The sequence below is a fragment of the Charadrius vociferus genome, unplaced genomic scaffold (genome assembly GCF_000708025.1).
Source record: "Charadrius vociferus isolate BGI_N301 unplaced genomic scaffold, ASM70802v2 scaffold253, whole genome shotgun sequence".
NCBI classification, from domain to species: Eukaryota; Metazoa; Chordata; class Aves; order Charadriiformes; family Charadriidae; genus Charadrius; species Charadrius vociferus.
Genome location: NW_009647826.1, coordinates 27,713 through 49,907, shown reverse-complemented (window position 1 = coordinate 49,907; position 22,195 = coordinate 27,713). Strand labels below are relative to the sequence as shown.

The following is a 22,195-nucleotide window of genomic DNA, read 5'->3' as shown; positions in this document are numbered from 1 at the left end:
GTTCTATGGTTAAGCGTTGTTATATATTTGGAGTTTCAGTCAACATTGCAAGAGTTGTGGAATTGTGGATGAAAGTTCACTATTCCAGTACTTTTTTAGGCATACCTGAATAAATTTATAAAACATACTTAAAGAACCACAAGAAAATTCTTTAACAATGGTACTAAGTGTCTTTATATTAAGAAAGAAAAAAGAAAAAAAAAAAAGAAAAGATGAATAGGAAAACTTGACCTTCCCCTGGAGCGGACTCACAAGTTTTGCTGCAGCCTGGGTTATTTCAGATAAAGATGTGGAAACTAGTTCTCAGTTTAAAATTCTCAAAGCTTTTTGGTGCTGTTGTTTAAATGTTAATTGCCATAGTATAACTATTTGCCTCCCGATGGGAACACCCTGGCCGTCCTGCCAGAAGTCAGCCAGGCAGAGCAACCTGATCTAATATTAAGGTTAGCTCCCCTTTGTTTTCAGGGGTTATATAGGTGACCTCCAAAGGTTCCTGTTGACCTAAATTACTCTATGCTTTAGTCTCCACTTAATCGTGGTTAACTGCAAGTGTCTTGAGTTTCAGGCATCAAAGACTTTAAAACTGTCTGCAGTTAAGCCCTTTCCCACAGACTGGAGGAGGGCCCTTGTTTTGGCACCTTTGCCAGTTACCCAAAAGTGAGCATAGGCATGTTTCTGTATTGCTTGTACCTTGGGAAGCAATGTGATGATGTATTATGGCTGCAAAGGAGTAACTACACTCTGCATTGATTTAACATAGATTTTACCTCTGTGCTGGAAGATGGATGGAGTGATCAGTTAAAGTGCTCAAGCACATAACTGAAATGACATAGCTTCTCCTGAGGATAGCTGTAGCAGGACAATATACCTTATTAACTGAAAATAGTGCCAAATAAGCCTGTTGGGTTTTGTTTCCTTCAAGTTAAGAAACGAACTTAAATCACTTTTGTGCTTACTGATACAAGCATGCCTTTAACTGGCTTATGTAAACTTGTTTTAAAGTGATCAACTGTAGTGATCAGTAATTGATTTAGATTACTAAGACCTTACTGACTTACTAACATCAGGTAGTGTCTTTCCAAAGAAGAAAAGGGACCCAGGTTCGCATGTTGGTTTTGGTGGTTTTTTTTTTGGCTTGTGTTCTCACACTTGAACCGTATTGTTTGCCAGTTTACCTAGTGATTAGGTAAATGGTACCCTGAATAAATCTAAAAGTAGCCCTTAGCTGTGCTATTCCAGCTAGCCATTAGATTATTTTTTTTTAATTCACAGGTAAATTCTCCCTCCCTGGATCATTGTGTATAGACTTTTGAGGTTATAATAGTTCTATCCTACTTCATGGTTTCTCTCTTCCAAAAGTCTACATCGACAACAAGGAGAGTCTTCTGTCTGATATTTCTGACTTTGGGAGGTCACTAGGCTGGGGAGATGGGATCTTGAAAGAAGTATCTAGACTCATTAATACTGTCTCGTCTCAAAAGAATTTGATTTGAAGTAGACACTCCTACTTGCCTTTCCTATTTCTGTTGAAAAGGAATTACTATCCTTTTTATAAAAGGGAGAGCGTGAGGTAGAGCATTGGCTGCATGTGAATGATGGCAGATGCTGTTCTGAATGCTGAAAAAGGCAATGTAATATGAATAGTCATATTCAACTAGAGCTTGTTAGTGATCTGATTACCATACCTTACTGAAGGAACTACTGCACTTGTACTAGTATGTTGATGTACTCTGCTTTTAAATACATTTCAGTGATTGTATTCCACCTTTTTTCCAGAAATGTTACGAACAAAAGCAGTACAAAAATGGACTCAAGTTCTGCAAGATGATCCTCTCTAACCCCAAATTTGCTGAACATGGAGGTAATTGCAGATTCAAAAGTTGTTTTTTTTCTCCTGTCATGAGTTTAAATGTATATTCAATGCTATTGGGAAAGAAGGGAGCCAGTTGCTGAGTATTATTCTGTCCTTATGACTGAACAATTAATCTGGATTTTCAGTCTTTGTGCATTCAGACCAAGTTTCCACCCTAGCTTAGTCAGAAACACTCCTGTGCAGTGGGATGATGAAGATCGAGATACATGGTGGAAGCACACTTCAGTGAAGCTTCCAAGTAAGTTGCCTTTCTAGGTTTCTGGGTCAGAATGCTAGTGTGGGTTTTTCTTACATTCCTACTTAATAGCAAGCTCAGCCTTTTTTTTTTTTTTTTCAATATTACATGAAGGTAATCTGACAATGAATTAAAAATCTTGCTGCTTTTCTCAAGTACATATGCTACATTTTCTGTACTGCAAATTGTTACTTATAAGGAGCAAAATTAAGTGTAATACTGTTGCTGCTAAGACTTGAAGCTAATGACAGAATCTGGAGAACCTGTTCTGATAAATATTGCAGGAAACTGGACAGCAAAATGTTGCTTCTGTTTACATCTGTCAGAACTTAATCCTCAGTAGGATGCTCTAGTCTTTCTGTATTACAGGGTTTCTGTTGCATGGTTCAGCCAATCTTTCCTTCTGATGCAGTGAATCTTTCTTGTTTGTCCACTGTTGAAGCAACCTAACACTGAGTGTGCATGTACCGTGTCAGTAAAATTATTTTCCTATTTGACATTGTCAGACCTTGGCAAAACGTTCAAGTAATCCTTTTCATGCTTCTGTCAGTGTCTGCTTTTTCATCGTTGTCTTCATTACTTCCCTAGAGATAAAAGTACAGTTTTCTTGTTGCCTCAAAGCTAGAGCGGCTTGTCCAGCTCTGACCTAATGCGTTTGTCTCTACTAGCATTTGTGTTTTTATAACATCTCAGTATACATCTGTCTTTTCTGCTCTTGCTGCCTCTTAAACTTTTCCAGGACAACTAGCTGCCTTGGCAGTCCACATACTACTTGGGCTCTGAGCCACTAATGGCTTTGAAGCTTGGGAGCAAAGCCTGGAATGAACAGCTGAAGCAGAACTAAGCCAATGAAATGATCTGATGGGAAGCTGCTCTGTTGTCACACTTAGCTTCAAGAGACAAGGAATTTGAAAAATTTAGTGAGAAGGTGACAAACAGATGGATTGCTGTGGCTGGACAGTTATCTCCCTGGTGTGGGAAGGTAGGAGTAGCTTGCCCTCCTTCCCACAGTGCAGCTATTATTTTTGAAGCTTCCTGATATTATTGGGAAGGTATAATTCTAGCTTTCTCTCTTCTTACAGTGTGGATGTAGGACAAGTTAAAAACAAAACAAAAACCTTGACTTATTTTGGGTCATCATTCCCTTTATGTGTACTTTTACAGAAAACAGTGTTAAACAGGTCTATCAGTGAAACTTTAAATTGCTGTTAGGGCTGACTTTGAGATGATGGTCCATTGCCATTAGTACTGGGGAAGAGACTGCAACTGGAGGAAAATCAGAATACTATGATGAAAATGTGACTAATAATCTTCTGACAGGGACCAAAACTAAGTGGTCTCTTATTTATCAAAAAAAAACCCAAAAACCTGGAGCCGCTTTCAGGCATAGTGCATGTTACATGCAAGGTGTTTCCCACAGTGTTGCTTGAATAATGGGGCAAGAGGGGAAGTAATAGTAGTAATACCTATGTATTATTTGGAATTTTGTGCCTCTTGCAATGTGGATTAAAATGCTAGAATTTGAGAAGGTCTTTACCCCCCAAATACTGTAGAAGGAAATACACTTCTCTTAACTAATGCTTTGTAAGCAACGTGTAGTAGCAGAGCTGACTGTGACAGAGATGTTTCTTATGGTGTGCCACTACCTAATGAATCTTTTTTTCTTGTTCCACCTACATAGAACTTTAACACAGACTGAGAAGCTCTCTAAAATTCCTTTAGCTTATTGTTAACTCCCTTAAAGCCAGTTAAATGTATTTATTAATTAAAAAAGTTTGTGATGTCTGTGTTAATCACATCTGTATGATATTCTGCAGTGGTCTCTTTAAGACTAATTTCAAGAAAGGAAATCCTTCCATATAGCAGTCTTCAGCTGTGCTAGGCTGCTATCCTGATCTAAATTTATCATTTAATGGGGAACTTCACTGTGTAGCAACTTCAAAGGATATCTGCACTGTGAAACTGGCATATGGGAAGTCAGAAACATAAGTATATGATATGTCTTACAGAGACGCTTGCGATGAAAGGACTGACCTTGAACTGCTTAGGGAAGAAGGAAGAAGCGTATGAATTTGTTCGTAAAGGACTTCGTAATGATGTAAAGAGTCATGTCTGTATCCTTTGTAATTCAAAACCTGATCTCCTTGCTATGAGTTCTCACTTTGGTGTGTATGATTTTGTTGCTACATGAGCGCATACTTTTGAAGTACATAGTATGGTCTGTATAGAAAGTCTAAGATAAGGTATGTACAGGGAAATTAATTTGAAATTAATTTGCAACCAAATACTTGAAATGAGGTTTTATTTTCCTTTCTGCAATTTTGCAGAACCTTTAATGAAAATGCCTTTTAAGAAAAGACCATCCATGATGTTTACTTTCTGCAGAGAATAGGTATGGCTTGTAAAATTTGGCCTTCTCTAAAGTTTTCTTCTCTTTTAAAGGTATAAGAAATCCAGTCTAGACGTGCTCTGAAAATACCTATTTTGCCACTAAATTTTAGATAATGGTTTAGGTCAACTGGCTTGGTGAGTGCTACTCTATTCTAAACTCGTCTTCCAAAAGTTTATACCTGCGAAATACTCCTAGCCACTCAACAGCTTTGGGAGTAGCTGTCTTCTGTTTAAGCCACAGGTATGAGGGTGCTTCAGATTTGCACAGAATGCCTTACTTATTCTGTATGCATTTGAGTTGGATGTTATGGGGCAAATTTCACATTAAAATATTTGTTTTTAACATTTAAACAAAAAATCTTCTGTTAGTATCTCAGCTGAAAGACACTTTTTGATGGCCATCTAGTTAAGAAAGAGGGATGGCTGTTTATACTTTCTTATATTAAATGTCCAAGCAGCTTGAGACTGGGAAAAACCTCTAAGTGTATGGAGATCATCAGAGTTACTAGAGGTATGCCACAGGACAGGCAAAGATAATTTGTGTTGTCTTGATTTTTATAAGCTGGACAGCTAAGGAATACCAAAGCAGCTTTAATGTATGCGTGTACATTACATGTAATGTAAGTCTTGTGCCTTAAATTGGGGAGCTAAAGAATCTGGGCAAGTTAGTGGAGAGTTTGGGGGGATTCTGATTCCTAAACGAAATTCCAGGGTGGATTTGATTAGCATCCCTAATTCTTGTCTGCAGTTCATGCCGACTCTGACTTCCCTACAAATGCTGGAGGGATCTGTGCTTTTTCAGCTCTAATTGGGGCAGTGGGGTGGTGAAAGGGACCCTCTTGCTGGACAAGTTGGGGTTTTTTTTTGAGTTTTAGTGGATTTTATTACAGTTTTACTGACTTGTTAAACTTAATGTAAGAAAACTACAAGGTTGTTGTTGTTTTTTTTCTGAATTCAGAGAAAGTATAAACATCTAAATCCTATTAGGCACAAAAGTGTTTTGTATTTTTTTAAGCTGCATACATAGAACTAGCTCTGACAAAGCAAGAAGTTCCAAATTCTGCATTCAGGCATGTTACAGCTCTACAGAAAACCCCCTCGAGTTATCTGTCTATGCAGAATTACTTCTCTAGTGAGCACAAGCCAGCTGATACTGAATTAATTCCAGACTAGGCATCAGGTTTGTCACAGTACTTTCAGTTGTCATCTCCTGGTAAATTCTAAAGAAATAGCAAACCTCTTTTACTATTACTGTATGTCAAGCACACCTGATGTGCTAACATAATGTCACTACCCAAATATCTGAATCACTCAGGACACTGTAGGAACACATGTGAGGCTGTCCAGAGCTGTCTACTATAATAAATTGGTGGCACTGTGCTTTATTGCCTGTTAAATGTTAAAATTTCTTAGTCTTGACTACTGTACACACTTATTTCTGAATGGGTTTATGCTTTTCTTTACTTGATTGCTTGGTGAAGAATATGATTTATGAAGGATTAAGCTGTATTACTAATTGGGTCCAAGAATGGTAATGATGCCTTATAAATTACTCAAAGTATCCTCTTAGCTTAAGTACGCTGCTAAAGTGCGCATAAGTTCTTTTGGACTGCATTGTCTTGCTCTAGGCAAGAATTTAAAATATCAGTAGTTGAGGCAGGTGTATGAAGGTGTTACTCAGGACGTGGATCAAAGTTAAATGTACTTGAACTCAAATAGGCAAGGCAGGATCTGTAGAAAGAAGTAGCAGTAGTAGACTAACTGCTGTAACTGTATGCAAAATTGTTTTGTCCCCGTTCCACCCGTTTAGTCTTAAATTGTTACAGCAGCAATCGCAGCTCTAGAGTCTTGTATCTTTTATTACTGATAAGTACAAACCTGCTTTGGATCTTCATATCTAGAACATGTTTCAGGATGTGAGTCTTTCTTAGAAAGAGGGAACTTAGTTCTGTTTCTTTGACTAATTTGACCAGGTTAACCCACTGAATTTCTTATGTGCTTTCTCAACTCTTTGAGATACAAAGTTTAGAAATCATTGTATCTTTGGAGGGAATAATTGCTTCTGTTTCAATTCAGTAGCATAAGAACTCTTAATACTTTGGTTATTAGCACTATGAGTTATGTGTAGCATCTTAATTGAAAGGGGATGAAGGATGTATATACTGATCCCCAAGATTTGCTGTGTTTTGCTGCTTCAGGGGCACATGCGACAGCTTCTTGAGACAACTTTTGAGCCACTTCCAGTTTGAAAACATAGTAAGTTCAGATTGGCTATTGTGGAAGATGTTGCCTCAGTGAGCTACTAGTAACCTGGAGTAGCCAAAGGTAGATCATGTGAAGTAATCTTTCTTTTAATATGACTCTTGGAGACTGAGGTAAACGCACACAGTGTACTGCGTTACTATGACACATCGGTTTCATGCTTTGAATTCAGAATCTTTCCAGGGTAAAAAAGGATGCTTGTGAGAGAAAAGTCTATTGAAATTACACTACTGATGGAAATCTGAGATGCTGAGACTATGACAAAGACTTTTGGTGCACAGAAATGCTAAGGTTTCCTTTTGTCAATGAATAAAATGTAACTCTGTGTTTATCTCTTACTGTAAAATCTGGAGACTAATAGGGGTTACAGATAGGCAAGAGAGGAAAAGTAAAACTTGTACACCAGTTGTATTGTTAGAATAACACACTTGTAGGGCTAAGAATTCTTACTGTAATTACAGTAGTATGTTTTAAACGATCTTTAAGGTCCTTTCCAACCTAAACCATTCTACGATTCTATGAATAACTCTTCTGGAGTTTGTGGAGTTGGGATCATTTAGTTTGTATAACAGTTTTTTGGGGGGTTATGAATGTGAAGATTTTTAAATGAGACTTACTTATTTGGAAGCATTTAATATTTTAAAAGGTATCAGTAAAGTCTGGCTACAGTAATCAAACAATTTATAAGGGCGCTGATCTTCAAAGAAGGTGTCAAGTTGGTTGGTCTGTAACACGAATGCACTGCAGTTACACTCACAATTTTCACAAAGTATCTTCCTTAATGTGCATTAGGTTGGCACGTCTATGGTCTTTTGCAGCGTTCTGATAAGAAATACGATGAAGCCATCAAGTGTTACCGGAATGCACTCAAGCTAGATAAAGATAATCTACAGATTTTGAGAGATCTCTCTCTGTTGCAGATTCAGATGAGGGATTTAGAAGGCTATAGAGTAAGTATTCTCTTTGAATGCTGTTATCATTCTCTTGTTATTCTATACCATTATTAAGTCTTTTGTTTGTAGTAATTCTATTGCTACTTCTTTTTGCTTTTTCAAAAGTGTTTAAAGCTCTTATTTAGGAAAGCATGGAAACATATTGCAGCAGAGCTCCATGTAATGTAGAGAACAGAACTAGAAGTACAATTACTCTGTACAATTTGACTTGTGGATCACTTTGTAATACAAGCTCTGGTTCTCAACTTGTTTTTCACTAAAATAATGAAAATTAAAAGGATAAGACTTAAAGCTTAGCAAGTTAGAGTGCTCACTGGTTATTGTGAAGTACTGCAAATGGTGTTTGGGGGCCAGGTACTGAAGGTGTGGGGTTTGTTTTCTTTTTTTTAAGAAACATACTGTTGTGTTTCTTTGAGTGTATGGGGAAACTTGCCCCATGATGACTGATTTCTTGAAACCCAATACTGATTTTATCATAAATAAAACCTGAAAATCCGTCTAAAACCAGAGTTAATAGTTTCAAAATGGCTGAACTGATTTATCTGTGAAAGGGAAAAGTCCTGCTCCTCTTCCATTCTGTATTTCATGTGAAGTAGAGGACTGGATTGTGGGATTTGGCATTAGTTGGTCTCCTCCACTGAGGATGTTGAATTTGCTAACGCAAGAAAGGGGAATAACTGACTGGGGGATGTGATTTGGCTCAGGAAAGGGTGTCTAAGAAGTACTGCAGCAGTGTAAGTATGAGAACCTTGTGCCTGGCATGAGCAGAGTGGGAATTTCAGTGGTAGTGAGCTCATGCTTTCTAATGGAAGCCCCTTTTCTGACGTTTCAAAGCTATATCTTTGGAAATAATTTAGGCCCTTAAGAGGTACTCTTGAAAATGACACCTTTTGTGTACCAAGAAGTAGATTTTTATGTTTTGTGCTATGACTCCTATATTTAGAATGTAGCCCCCAGATTTGAGACAGAAATGTGTTGCTCCCCCCTGTGCTGTTAGAGTTTCAAAAATCGCCTAGGGCTTTTAAAAGATCTTTTAAAATATTAGCCATAGCAGTGGTAAATCATGAAAAAGATGTAGTAACTCTTTTTTTTAACATCTCTCTTATTTTTAAATTGCTTTTCTTTCAATGAAGGAGACAAGATACCAGCTACTTCAGCTGCGCCCCACACAGCGGGCTTCCTGGATTGGATATGCCATTGCATACCACTTACTAAAAGATTATGATATGGCCTTAAAACTACTTGAAGAGTTTAGGAAAACCCAACAGGTAAGACTTACTGTTCTGGAAAGAGAATGCTTTCTGTGTAAGAGACACAATCTGAGGAATTGGTTCTTTGTAATTAGGAAGAACTAATTAGGAACCAGGTAGGAATTAGGAAGAAACTTATTTGTGGAGCTTTCTGGTTTGAGCACAAAGATTTCCCGGAGTTTAGCAGCTGATGCGAATTATACAGGAATACTTTTTCCCCTTACAAATAGGCTGGTAGGGTTGAGGATATAAGGTAGACTGATGTGGAGTAACTGGCTAGCTTAATGTTTGTGAGATGTGTAGCTAAAGGAAACCTGTGATGATCCTGTCCCTTCACAGTAGGTAAAACTTCAGAAAATACTGTTTCATGGTGGGTGTGCTCATTTGCCCTCTTCTGCCATAGCCTGGATGCCATCACGTCTCTACAAAGAATGTGAAAAAACTTTTTCATTGCTTTGTATGCATCTGTGTATTGTGCACTTGAAATCAGTGCTGGGTGTCAAAATAACATGAAAGTATAGCTGAAAATTCTTTGTTTGAGAAGATCTGGTGTTACTGAAACTTGGAGTAAATCAAATGGTACAATGCTAGAATTGCTGAGTATAACCTTTTTTTAAGAGACATTCCCATGTTCTGTTATTGGTAACTCAGAACTAAAAAGTCTGAATTAACAGAATGGAATGGATCTGTTAATTATTCTGTAACAGGGAAAGATAAAACATGTTTATAGATGCTTGGGAGGCGTGCTGGAATTATCATGTGCAGATACCAAGATATTACCTGACCTATAGATTGTGATTTCTTTTTTTTTTTCCAACAAAAATCTTAACATCCTTTGAGAACTGCATTTGAGATCTTATACAGCCGGAATGGGACTAACTGTAAAAAAGGAAATTAATAATTGCTAGGAGGGACCAGTGTTTGTCTTCATCATATATCATGGTCAAACAAAGGCTGTTGCAAGCCGGGGGTATATAGCTTAATATTTTGAAAAAGCTGTAACTTCAGTGTTGAACAAAAACTGAAAACAGGAAGTTTAAATGAAAATTGGGTCACTTCTTAAGTGTTTGGCAGCCAAAAGTCATGGCTCTCAAATGAGTCAGTGGAGCCCAATCTGAGTTCAATGTCTAAATGACTGTTGGAATGAGAAAGAGTATATAATAGATGGAAAAAAAACAGCAAATGAAGTGTAAGAAATTGGGGCTTTTTTTAAGGACTAAGAGGGCTCAATACTGATACTGACCACTTGGAGAGAATGGAAGTGATGCAGTTAATGTCGTCTTTTCCAAAAGGTTGTGTGTAAATATGCTTGTTGAGGACAGTCATCACAATAGCTCTTTAGTCTAGAGACTAAGCCAGATTTAAATACCATCTGCCATAGGTGAACATATTAAATCTGTGGAGTTTGCTGTGGAAGTTATTATAATCTTATATCTCAACTTAAAGAAATCATGAGAAGATATCAGGCTCTGATGCGATTTTTTTTTTTAGTAAAACTGGAAATATTTGGGAAACTACCATAAATAGGAAAACTGTACTTGAACTATATGAGCTGTTTAGTTGTTGCTTAGCATAATACCAGTCACAGGCAAATGGTGAAAAATCTGGTTAAGCATTAAAGGACAGAAATATGCTACAAATGTTGAACAACATGAGTTTATAGAAAATGAGGTATGTCGAGACTTTCCTCTTTTTTGAGATTGGTAGAAATAGTTTAGTGGTATATTGTGTTGTCTCCCTTAAAACACTAAAAATAAGGATGACCGCATTAGTTTAATTTCATCTGCAAATGGAGGGAGTCTTGTGCTTTGCTGTGGCAGCTCCCTTAGGAGTCCAGGCCCATGTAGAACCCCAACCACTGAAGAGAAAAATCAGTGTGTTGGGTCCAGAACAGTGAGGAGAGGCCAAGCAAACTCACACCTCAATTTTGCCACATTTTGGCTATTCCACAATAGTCCACAAATGTACTGTTTGTGCAGTCTCTGTATATTTAACAGTCCTGCACTGAAAGTGGTTGAGTTCAGGATACTCCATTGATCTTTGAGGAGGTACACTTCTTACTTGCTTTACTTTCCAAATCTCCCTTCTTCCCCTGTCCTTTGTATTCACTCCAACTCCATAGATGAACTTTTGTGACTCAGCTGATAGAATATTGCATGTGACTTTGAGAGTGGTGATGTTCAAGGTTTAAAAAAAGGATTGAAAGACTGGAGGGTTTCCAAGTCACTAGTGGATGGGAATCTTCAACAAACTGATGTTTTCAAGGAGTTTTGTGGCAATCTGTATTAGGCTTGATACTGTTTACCATTATTGTTAATGAATAAAGACGTGAATGTAATGTGAAATGCTGCTGTCATAACAATTGGTAAATAATGGTGGTGTCAGGTGATCATATTTATTTACTTGGATTACTTAGGCAGCTCTGTCCACTCAGAAGTGAATTAACACAGCCAAAACCAAGCAGTAAAACTAAGAAAAAGATCAAGGAACTGTCATTTTAGTGATTGTAGGTGAGTATTTGAAGACGCAGTATTGCAAAATAACAAAGCTAATCTAACTACAAGCTGTTGCCAAAACCAGCAGTCTTTTTCCTGTGTGCTCCCACTGCTTCGTTGTACAGCACTGGTTGACTTGTGGAGGGCTGGTTCAGGAAGCCAAAGTGACAGAAAAATAATCACTCTTTTAAAGGACTGATTGGCTGAACTGAACAACTGTGAGGTGAGAGGGGAAAGAGGAAGGGGAATAATAGAGGGAAGTGAGCTGCCTTTGTTGATCTAGACTGTGGTTAGATTGACTTAGCTTATTGTAAATTTGTCCCTCAGTGCAGGCTCGTGGGTGAAAAGCCAAGAAACACCCTTATTTCTGAGAAGCGGGGATATTCTCTACAGAGCATTGATTACTGAGAGCTCAAGACTTACTGACGACCCTGTGTTTAAAAAGTTAGAAAATGAAAAGAACAGTATGGAAGGATAAGAGGACTAGAGAAAACGCTGAATAGTGAAGGGCAGAGATTCTCTTTGTTTACTGTACACAGAAAAAAATCCAGGTGATTCTCATACAGTTTAGATCCTGGTTTTGGGAAGAATGATAGCAAGAAGATTGCTTAGTGGGGAAAAATAAAGGAACAAGTAGTCGCAGGAAGTTGAGCAACAAATGATAAATCACATTTTATCACTGACACTTTTATTCTAATGGCTAAATTATCATTGGAAATGATGAATTTTCTGTTTGTTAGTGTATCCAGATCAACACTGCCTGTCATCTGAAAGCTGTAAGTTAGCCAGATGCACAATATTTCGGTTGAAAACAGGCTATGAGGTTGAATGCAGAGATCACTGCAGGAAATATAACAGCCTGTGCTGTCCAAATTAAATCAAATGATTTAAGAGTCACTTCAGAATTAAAATTTTGGGAACCAAGGTGTAAAACAACTATGCAATTTGTTTTACTGTTGTATGTCCCATTTTTTCCTTTCTTCTTTTCCAGAATAAAACTTTTATTCTTAATTTTTATTTTATTCCTAATTTCTGCATCAGGCCCACAATTACAGATATGGACAGAAAACCTCTGGAGTTTTGGGGGTCTGCTCTTAGGTATGTTTTGGCTGCATCTTGTCACATTCTTTCAGTGACAGTTATGTTAGGGCATCTATTGTTGTAAAGTTTTTCTTTGGTTCAGGAGAGGAAGAAATTTGTTCTGAAACAGCAGAATTGAGTTCTCTTGAAAGTTGGGCATCTCTTGTGCAAGAATCATAACCCTTCTGGGGGGAGGGAGGAGTAAAGATATATTGTGCAGCAATAACAATGGAGTAGAAAAAACTTCTTGTAAAATATCTTATTCTTTATAAAATGATCTGATTATTCAGATTAAGTGCTAGGGTTATAAGCTGCTTGCCTTCTGATGAATTGCATGTTTAAATCGTTAACCTGATGAGACTTCAAAGTCTCTTTCAAAATGAACTTTTAAAACTACTTTTAAAACAGCTCTGGAGGTGACAGTAAGTGCAGTATCTTTCTGGTGGATTTGCCCTGTGTGTAAGAAGGCACTGTAATTTGATTTTTTTTTTGACGTTTCCTAATTTCTTTTGTTAGTCTTGCCAAGCCAGGGGCGCTACAAAAGTTATTTGATACCTGTTGTTGGGGTAATCTGGTTTTCTTGAAGGCCTAAAACCAATTCATGATGTGCCAGAAAACTGTGCTACTTGTGGAATTTAGATATGTGTATTGTATTGGATGGGAGGATATTTTTATGGGGGAAGTGAAGGAGAAAAAACTAAATCTGTGCTCTGTAGTTTCAGTTCTGTGGTATTGCAGTAAAGATAAGCAGGAAGACATGCTTAAATGTTTAACCCCTATTGCATGCAGCAATTCTGTGAAGCAGTTAAAAATGCTTTCCAGGTAACAAAAGTTTTTATTAGTGACTTCCAATATTTAATAGGGATAAAAATTGAGCAAAGGAGGAAACAGAAATGGAGCTGCAGACATAGGAAATATACTTCAAGAAATGAGTAGGATTTCATGCTACCTGCTGACAGTAGTATGTACAAGGTCTAGTCTTGTTCTATTTACCATCATTTGCAATAATGCCTTAACAGTTACTAAAAAAAATACTTGAATGCTATTATTTACAGCCCTGAAATTGATGTTCAGTGTCAGATATACACTTCTTTACAATATTGTAATTTAGTTATGCTGTCTTTCAGAACACTTCTATCTAAAAGGAAAGCTCACAGCTATAAAAGCTACTTTAAAAATTCTAAGAGTGTGTAAACAGAAATATTAAATATCATAAAATTGATCTGTGCTTAGGGAAGGGCTGGAAGTAGCGGTTTAGGACATGAGTCTTCTAATATGAATGTTAATTTCAACTAGTTTAATGTTTTGGGGTTTTTTGTTTAAATTATTTGGTTCTTTAAAGACCACAGTACAAAAGCTTTACTCAGGGAACAGAAAAGTAATAGTAAAACGTTTGACCAATGTGACTTCAGTGTTGCTTGCTCAGGAAAAAACAGAGTATGTACAGTCATGGGAAAGAAAATCATTAACATTTATCAAGCTCAACTGTTTCTTATCCATTTTTATTTTAAAAAAAATTCATGTAGACTATAACTGTCTTTACTGCCTAAATAGAAATTGTAGAAGGGTATTTCACATATTAAACTGTTGTATATATCTGCTGGGCATTGTCTGGAGACTTCTGCATTTGGTCTCTGAAATTCTTGTAATTTACTCGTAGTTGAAGTAGCTTCTGTGCATATTAGTGAAGAGTATTTTGTATGAAATTATTATAACTCTGGCAAGACTTTTAATTGCCTAGATACGCTTTAGGGAGTTATCCCTTGAAAGGAGTACTTTTGAACATCCTCCTGTTTCAGTTGCTGAGGTATCATTGGAAGGTGGATGACACATGAGTCTTACGTAACCTGTAAGCTAAGTCCTAGGTATGCAACTGGCAGCAGACCTCAAAATAATTACCTGTTGCTTGAAAACACTGTTAGCATGCTTGTGCACTGTACTTTCTGTGTGATTGAAGTGTAGCAAAAAGAAACCTTGGTTAGAGAGAAATTGTTTAAGTTTCCTGGCTGAAAAATTCTAGTTGTCAGGCTGCGGCCAGTATTTGGGTGGTTCATTGCTCTTGGAAATAGTTTGATCCAGAATTTTTGGTATGTTGAAATTTAGTATTGTGATGTCTCATCAATCTCCTGTGGAACTCAGGTCAAAATTGTTGTGGAGTGCGCAAGTCCTTCAGAAGGAAAAGATTACCAAGATCTTTGCAAATTTTATTGAATTGTATGAGAGAAGGCAAGGATTCTTTTTTAATTAGCTCGTCACAGTGATATGAAAAGAGAAATACAGGAATTCTTTTGAACTGTTCTCTAACAAAGGATATCCTGAATGAGTCTAATTTGGTTGTGAGTAGTGGGAGTTTTACATTTTTAATGTTTGGATGGATTTATAAATAGACCTGATATATTCTGTAGCCTGAATCTTGTGTTCTGTAATACTGCATACAGTTAAGGTACAGGTAAATGTTAACTAACCTCTTGCTTTTTTCCCCCCAGATTCCTCCTAATAAAATAGATTATGAATATAGTGAACTGATTTTATATCAAAATCAAGTGATGAGAGAGGCAGATCTATTTCAGGAGTCTTTAGAACATATAGAGACATATGAAAAGCAAATATGTGATAAATTAATAGTAGAAGAAATCAAAGGTAAGTAATTCTTTTTGCCTCAGACAATTTGTTCTAAACTTTTGCTAATGGCATTTAGATATGATAAAGCAGTAAAAGAAAAATGTTTAAAGTCTTTAATTGATTACTATAGGGAAACTGGTAACACCGGATTTACAGTTTTGTGCTCCAGTAACTCACCCTACTAAAGTGGATAGTGGGTGCAGGTAGCTTAAGTTGGGCTGACACAGGAACAGAAATCTCGGAGATGATTATATTGGTGTATGTTAGAGGTGTATATTGATGTATATTGCGTTCTGTAAATCACAGCTTGTATAACCAAGTTTTAATCACATGAAGAATACTGTTTGTAGTATGAACGCTGATTTTTTTTTTTGACTGAAGTGTGAAATTATTGTTTCCTTTTTAAGCTTTCTAATGCACTTGTATTGCCCTACTTAAGTGAATACTGAAGTTGACCTTTGATTTTTAAAGAGTCAGATGCAGACATTCAAATAATCTTTGTTTTCACAGGTTCTGAATACTCCAAACTGTGAGCTGTGTGTTTGGTAGCTTTAAGTAGCACTTGTAATACACATTAAATGCTTCTGGAAAAATAAAACCTTTTTCTAAGTATCTACATATGATTGATTCCAATTTTATGTATCTAGTTTTGTAAACTTTACTCCCATCCCATTAGTATTTTCTCATGTAATTCAGTTCTTTGCTGCATTCTTTTTAGGAGAGATGTTACTGAAGTTGGGAAGACTGAAAGAAGCTGGTGAAGTATACAGAGAGTTAATTGAGCGCAATGCAGAAAACTGGTATTATTACGAAGGCTTGGAGAAGGCCCTGCAACCCAGTAAGTTGAGATACACAGATACATTGAAAATGTGTGATACAGGATATACTTAAAACTCCTGTTTGATGTGTTACTGGTTTAGATTAAAAAGCTTTACTCTGCAGAAAACTATGCACTTTCTAATAGTGAATAAGATATAGTTGTGTTTATCCACTTTAATAATGTTCACTGACAAACTTGCATACATGAAAATAGCAACAGCAAGCCTTTCTCTTCTTGGAGCTCAAGGTGGAATTAGCTAATATGCTTACATGGAGAACGTTTCCTTGCCGCACATGAACTTGCAAACCAAATTGCAATTCACTCTTATCCAGTAGTTGTTCATCAGACTGCTATCATACACCACAACATAAAATTGTCATTCTGAAACTTCTTTAGGTGGTACTTATTTCTGCGAGCATGTAAAGAAATATTCAAATATTTAAATATAGCTTTAAATTTAAAGAAAGGCTTTTAAAGATAGACTACCTGGAAAAAAAAAAATCTTTAAGCTGACTGTTGTTTGGAGGGAAAGGTAAATAAATATGATAGTCTCTGTTATTACAATGCTAGTTCATGTGACTGCTGTTCTGTCTTTCCAGGAAAATAGCTAGTTGTCTCTTTTAAATTACAATATTGCAACAATTTATACTAAGTGTTTTGCAGTTGTAAGTTTCCCAAATGTCTACCTTTACAGAGGAATGATTTCCTTGTATTTCGCTGTTCACTAATTAGTAGAAGCTTTACTGGAGTTATTCTGATGACATCATAAATCATAAGCCCACAAGGATATAATTTGTAGATGTTATAGCTGCATTATTTCTTAACCAGCTTTCTTCTAGACAGTTTTACAGTTGGTTTTCATAAGCTCTAGGAATATGGCTTGTGATTTGGGAAATGAAAAGCGTGGCATTTATTACATTTATACAGAGAGTAGTTGCCCTTTGAACGCTTTTCCTGGTGTATCCATAGAGTTGAAGATGGTGATTATTGTCTCAGAAAACAAATTACCCAAGAATTGGGTAGTTTGATTATTCTGTTTGATATAACAAATATGTTGATAAAGATGTGTAGTTCTTACCGAAGAACCAATCTAGTAGTTTGACGTGTTAAAATCCTATGTAGATTAAAACTGTACTAATTTATATAACTAATAATGCTACTTTATTTTTTAGGTGGTCTTAGGACTATTTCCTCCCCCATGGTAAGTTCTGGAGCTCCAACTTGTGACTTCAATTAGGGCTTTTATATGCTTTAGTTCCAATCCAAACATTATTTTAGTATAACTTAGAACTGTATCTCTTGGAGCCACTGGGTAACATATTCCCCCCCCTTCCCCAACATCTGAGCTCAGTGACAAGATAAGTTGTTTTTCTTATGAAATTAAACCAGACATATTTATTAAATGTATATTGTGTCATAATCTTGATCTGTACATTCAGTTTTATTTAAACTGCCTGATCAATTTAAAAATATTTAAGCAAAATTGATCTTAATTATGTGAAAATGGCATTTCAAAGCAACAGATTAGTTTTGTTTAAGTTCTAACCACATTGGAGCTCCAAAGCATATTATGGGGGAAAGGGGAGGAGTGGGAAGAAAAAAATTTAACCAAAAAAAAGCTACTTAAAAGTTAAGGTATAAAAAGTTCTGGTGCTCGGTACTTAACACTGGCAGTGTTCTGCCCTGTTTTTGCTGCCACCAGAGGACGTATAATAAAAGCATGCTTGTATAGTACCCCATTTGTATACCTGTCATTAAGAAAAGCGATGTATTTCTCTGGATGTTTTAAGTATGTCTGAAACAGATGTATAGTGAAAAACAGTTAATTGAAGCTGTGAATGTTAAACTACTGTGAGAATGGGTCTACACAGCATGTAACTGAAATAAACCAAACTCTAGTACTCTGTGATTGAATGTGCAAGGTAATTGTTCTGTTTGCAATTTATCCTTACAGTGATTAATGCTGGTAGTTGTCTTCTACAAAGAGCGTGTGTTCAGTATGGTTTCACACAGTAATGTTTATGATTAACTGGAAAAAATAGCTTGAAATGTTTAATTGTTCCAAATCCAAACTGTGTTAAGAAGTCTAGCTAAATTAATTCTCAACACTTAAAAACATTTAGAAGAATAGATTTTTCTCTGTTACTTATGTCTATTATATTTACTGATAATAGGCACTTTAGAAGAGAGGCTTCAGATTTATGAAGAAGTTAGTAAAAGACATCCCAGAGCAGTTTCACCTAGAAGATTACCTTTAAACTTTGTTTCAGGTAACAAGTTGCATATCTGTTCTGTATTAGTTTACTTGGGTTTTTTTAAGTTTTCATCGGGTGGTTGAGTACACATTTAGTACCTATTTGTACACGTACACTCACCAGATCTATGTTTTAGGAATTGATAGAAAAAGTTGCTCTAATATGGTGATACCAACTATGTAATGTTTGTATTGATAAAACTACAGTATGCAATGGTTTGTAGACTGCAGAAATCATTGTACATAAACTTTCTGCCTCATTTAAGTTAAGAATCGTAAGTTAAAAGGTATAGGTGTAGTACACTTGAGTTAAAGCTATAGGGGTGTGTGTATATACACACCCCATACCTTTAATATATAAGCAAACTTATACTATTCATAAGCACTGAAAAATGTAAACGATACTTTTAACAGTCACGATTGCATAGGACTGATGAATTTCCTGACTTTTTTTTTGTAATGGTGATGTACCAGAAAGCACTAAATCTTTTTTGTGACTGAGTATCTTAAATTTACAACATAAACGAACTTTATGCAGATAATTTAATAAGAATAGGAACAAAAAGCAGATCTGTAGTGTTATGTACCACAAACTATTTTAATTTTATAGCGAAGTTCTTTCAGTGACTATCCTTTCAAAAGTTGTATTGGAATACAGTGTGCAAATATATCATCATTTCTGGGGGGAATATGTATACACTCTTTAAAACAGAAAGCCATGATCTTCCAAAGTAGAGGGAAGGAGGCTAAATGAAATGGTAAATCCCATTAAAAAAAAAAATACACTTGATATGTAGCTGTCTAACTGCTGTAGCTCCAGTAGAACACTTTTGGAAAGAAATATAAACTACACAAGTAAAAATTTTATGCCAACTAGGTACCTAAGCTCAGCTGCAAATTCCCAACGTATCTGCTCATGCGTCTAATTTTGTGAGGTTAGTTTTCAGTTTAGCTCACTTACTGAGCACTGCATATGTGTACTTCTAAATGCTACAGAGCATAGCTAGTCCGCGGTTTTTTGTTGCTCAGGACTCTGTGCATGCACCTTTCCTGTGTAAAATCACAAGATTAACTGCTTCACAAGAGATCTAGCCCTGAAGTTAACACTTGTGCCTTACTTAGCCCCAGATATTTCAGTTTCTTTGAAGATACAAGGGCAAATTTTGAGGCAGTTCATCTAGATTTGAAAAGCTAGGTGACAAGTAATTGTTTTTGTCCTGTAATAAAATTGCTTATGGTAATACACAGCAAACAGAAATAACCTGCAAAACACTTTTCCCTATCTTCATTAACAGTGTGTTTTGCTGTTGACTTCATTTCACTGTATGTTTTGCAATAGGTTACTGTATCATATCTGTTAGTGTAGCTTCACGGCTTATGTTCATTTAAATAGAAATATCTTTATTAACAAAGATTAGTTGTTCCTGGTACAGCAATACTCTAAATGAAAGCAAAATTCATTACTAAATCAGTCCAGAAAAAGCTCTCCGTAGACTACTTTCTGCGGTGTTTCGCAACAAATAAGAATTTTCCTGAACTGGAACTTGTGTTTCTATTAATCTGTTAAGCTTGTATCAGTCATAAAAGTAGAACTAGTTTTGATCCCATAGAAATTCATTTGCTAGCTTTACATCTATTTACTAAATGATTTCTTGTGTTTCTAAGTACAGCAGATGAGAAATCCTGTTAGCAAAAGTTAATAGTGAAATGTGAAGGTGTAGAAACAAACTTTTTTTGCAGAAACGTATCTGCAGATTTCAGGAGGATAGAATTATTGGTTAAATGAGGTTGCTGTTCCAGTGTTGTCACTGACCAGTTGCTTGCAACCAACACTGTTTGATTTAGAATTGGCTTAAAATACTTGAAAGTGCAGGCTTGTATTAAAAGGGCAGCCCTTCCCAGACCTTGCCAGCATTGCATTTTAATAATCTTGTATTAAATACAAATCAGCTCCTTGATTCAGCTGGAAAAACCACCTTTATGGAGGAAGGCCATTACAATAATTTTCATTTTTAGATTTGTTTATGTTGGTGTGGATTCACTGTTCCTGTGGACAGGTCTTTTCTGTGCCTCAGAGACTAAATTTTGAGCTTGGCTTCATGTCATAAGTGGGTGCATAGCTATATGTTTTGCATATTTCAGACTTTGTCTTAAAGCTGTTCCACTTTCTAGAAATAAATATGTACTTAATGGAAACTTGAATCTTGCTTTCCTAAATTCTGAATTGCAATTCTTCCATCAAGAATATAAATTAGAATAATTCAACAGAAGAAATCGAGAAACCGAGATTTGTAATTTTTTTGTTGTCATATAGGTGAGTTTCTTATAGTGCAAGAAAACATGTTTTATTTAACCCATGTGTAATAAAGCATGTGCTTATAGTCCAGTTATGGATCCCCATTTACAGGTAGGAGGAGTTTCTATGTACAACAGTTTATTTTAGTACAGTGAGGGAAGAACAGGAGGTACTTTTGTTAGTCTTAGTAACAGTGCTGATAATAGTAAGTTTAGGCCAATTAAGATTTGGTGGAAATATCTGAGAAAGAATTTTATATACAAAGCAGTAGTGTATCTTCATTTTGTGAATATCCATAAAACACTGTTAATCAAATTTGTTAAAGTGTTCTTGATGAATTGAAGCTTATTTCAACAGTTTTATATGTATATGTTAGGATTATGTGAAGTGTACTACTTCCTTGTTTAAAGACTTAGAGAAGTCCACAATAGAGTAGGCAGTGAAGGGTAGCAACTTCATCCCTATGCAAAGCAAATAAAACCAGTAAGAAAAATTTAAAAAACTGAAACAACTGAAAACAACCACTTCTCATCATAGGAATAAGAACATGAAAGCCAGCTGTGTTTTCCTGACTGGATATTGTCTCTGTGAAATCCTGCCTTTTTTATTATTATTTTTGAAACAGCATTTCTCAGAAAGGTGGCATACTGCACATACTGTAATTTTTACCTGAAAACATAATTAAATCAGATATTTAGCTTTCTGCTAGTATATTTTGATAAAGATAATTCTGATATGGTGCTTATCCTTCTGAAACCCAGTCTTCTATTCTGTTTCTGATTCCAGAAACAATCATATTATCATCGGAAGTCATGTCCTACTCATAAAAAATAGGACTAGAAGAGAGGTAGAGGGTTCATTTCATCCATCCTTCTTCCTCAAAGCAGGATAATTTATATCTGCACTATTCCTAACATACATTTGTCTAACTTAATCATAAAAACTTCCAATGATGGAGCTTTTACAAGATCTCCAAGGTAATCCATTCAAGTGCTTAGTTAATTCTTACCATTATAATTTCTTCAAATGTTTATTTAAATAGCCCTTGCTACATCCTCTGTAGCCAGCACTTTGTCTTTTTAATAGCTTTTACAGGTTTGAGGACTGTTACCATGTCTTCATCAGCAGTCTCTTAAACACTAGCAACCTAAGGATTTTACTCTGATTTTTTTTTAACATATTAGCATCTTATTCTTTAATAACAGGAAAGATGAAAACCCTTAATTGCAGTTTCTCAGTTACTCTATTATCCAGAGTTGCACAGCAATTAGTGCTTATATTTATACAACACTTGTAATCACTGACATATAACCAAATACACTTTTGTTTCTAGGTGAAAAATTTAGAGAACTAATGGATAAGTTCCTGAGGGTTAACTTCAGTAAAGGCTGCCCACCCTTGTTTACCACTTTGAAATCTTTATATTACAATCCAGAAAAGGTAAAATTTAGTATTTATTTGGTTTTAATGAAGTCTTCTATCTTGAATTTCTAATAGATTATCTACCTGTTTTTGTATAGATTTTCCTGTAATTTACCAATAACTGTTGCTGAACGCTTTTCTCCATAAGGTGCTATTTTGTTCTATGTGAATGATCACTTGATGGTGCTTAATATGTATGAAACTTCACTACTGTAGACAGTTGATGTCAAAATATTTGAAGT

At 35.9% G+C, this 22,195-nt stretch overlaps 1 protein-coding gene across 1 annotated transcript in view; it reads left to right on the top strand.

The window, feature by feature from the left end:
- Nucleotides 1–1,776: 1,776 nt before the first annotated feature.
- LOC104284147 (N-alpha-acetyltransferase 16, NatA auxiliary subunit) overlaps nucleotides 1,777–22,195 on the top strand; it is a gene marked incomplete at its 3' end in the record, with an annotated part of 47,771 nt that continues 27,352 nt past the window's right edge. Inside the window, exons 1-8 of the mRNA XM_009882435.1 lie at nucleotides 1,777–1,861; nucleotides 4,118–4,222; nucleotides 7,554–7,711; nucleotides 8,848–8,982; nucleotides 15,026–15,179; nucleotides 15,880–15,999; nucleotides 18,156–18,251; nucleotides 21,865–21,971. Of these exons, the coding sequence (XP_009880737.1) occupies nucleotides 1,825–1,861; nucleotides 4,118–4,222; nucleotides 7,554–7,711; nucleotides 8,848–8,982; nucleotides 15,026–15,179; nucleotides 15,880–15,999; nucleotides 18,156–18,251; nucleotides 21,865–21,971 (912 nt within the window). The remainder of the gene's footprint in view (nucleotides 1,862–4,117; nucleotides 4,223–7,553; nucleotides 7,712–8,847; nucleotides 8,983–15,025; nucleotides 15,180–15,879; nucleotides 16,000–18,155; nucleotides 18,252–21,864; nucleotides 21,972–22,195) is intronic.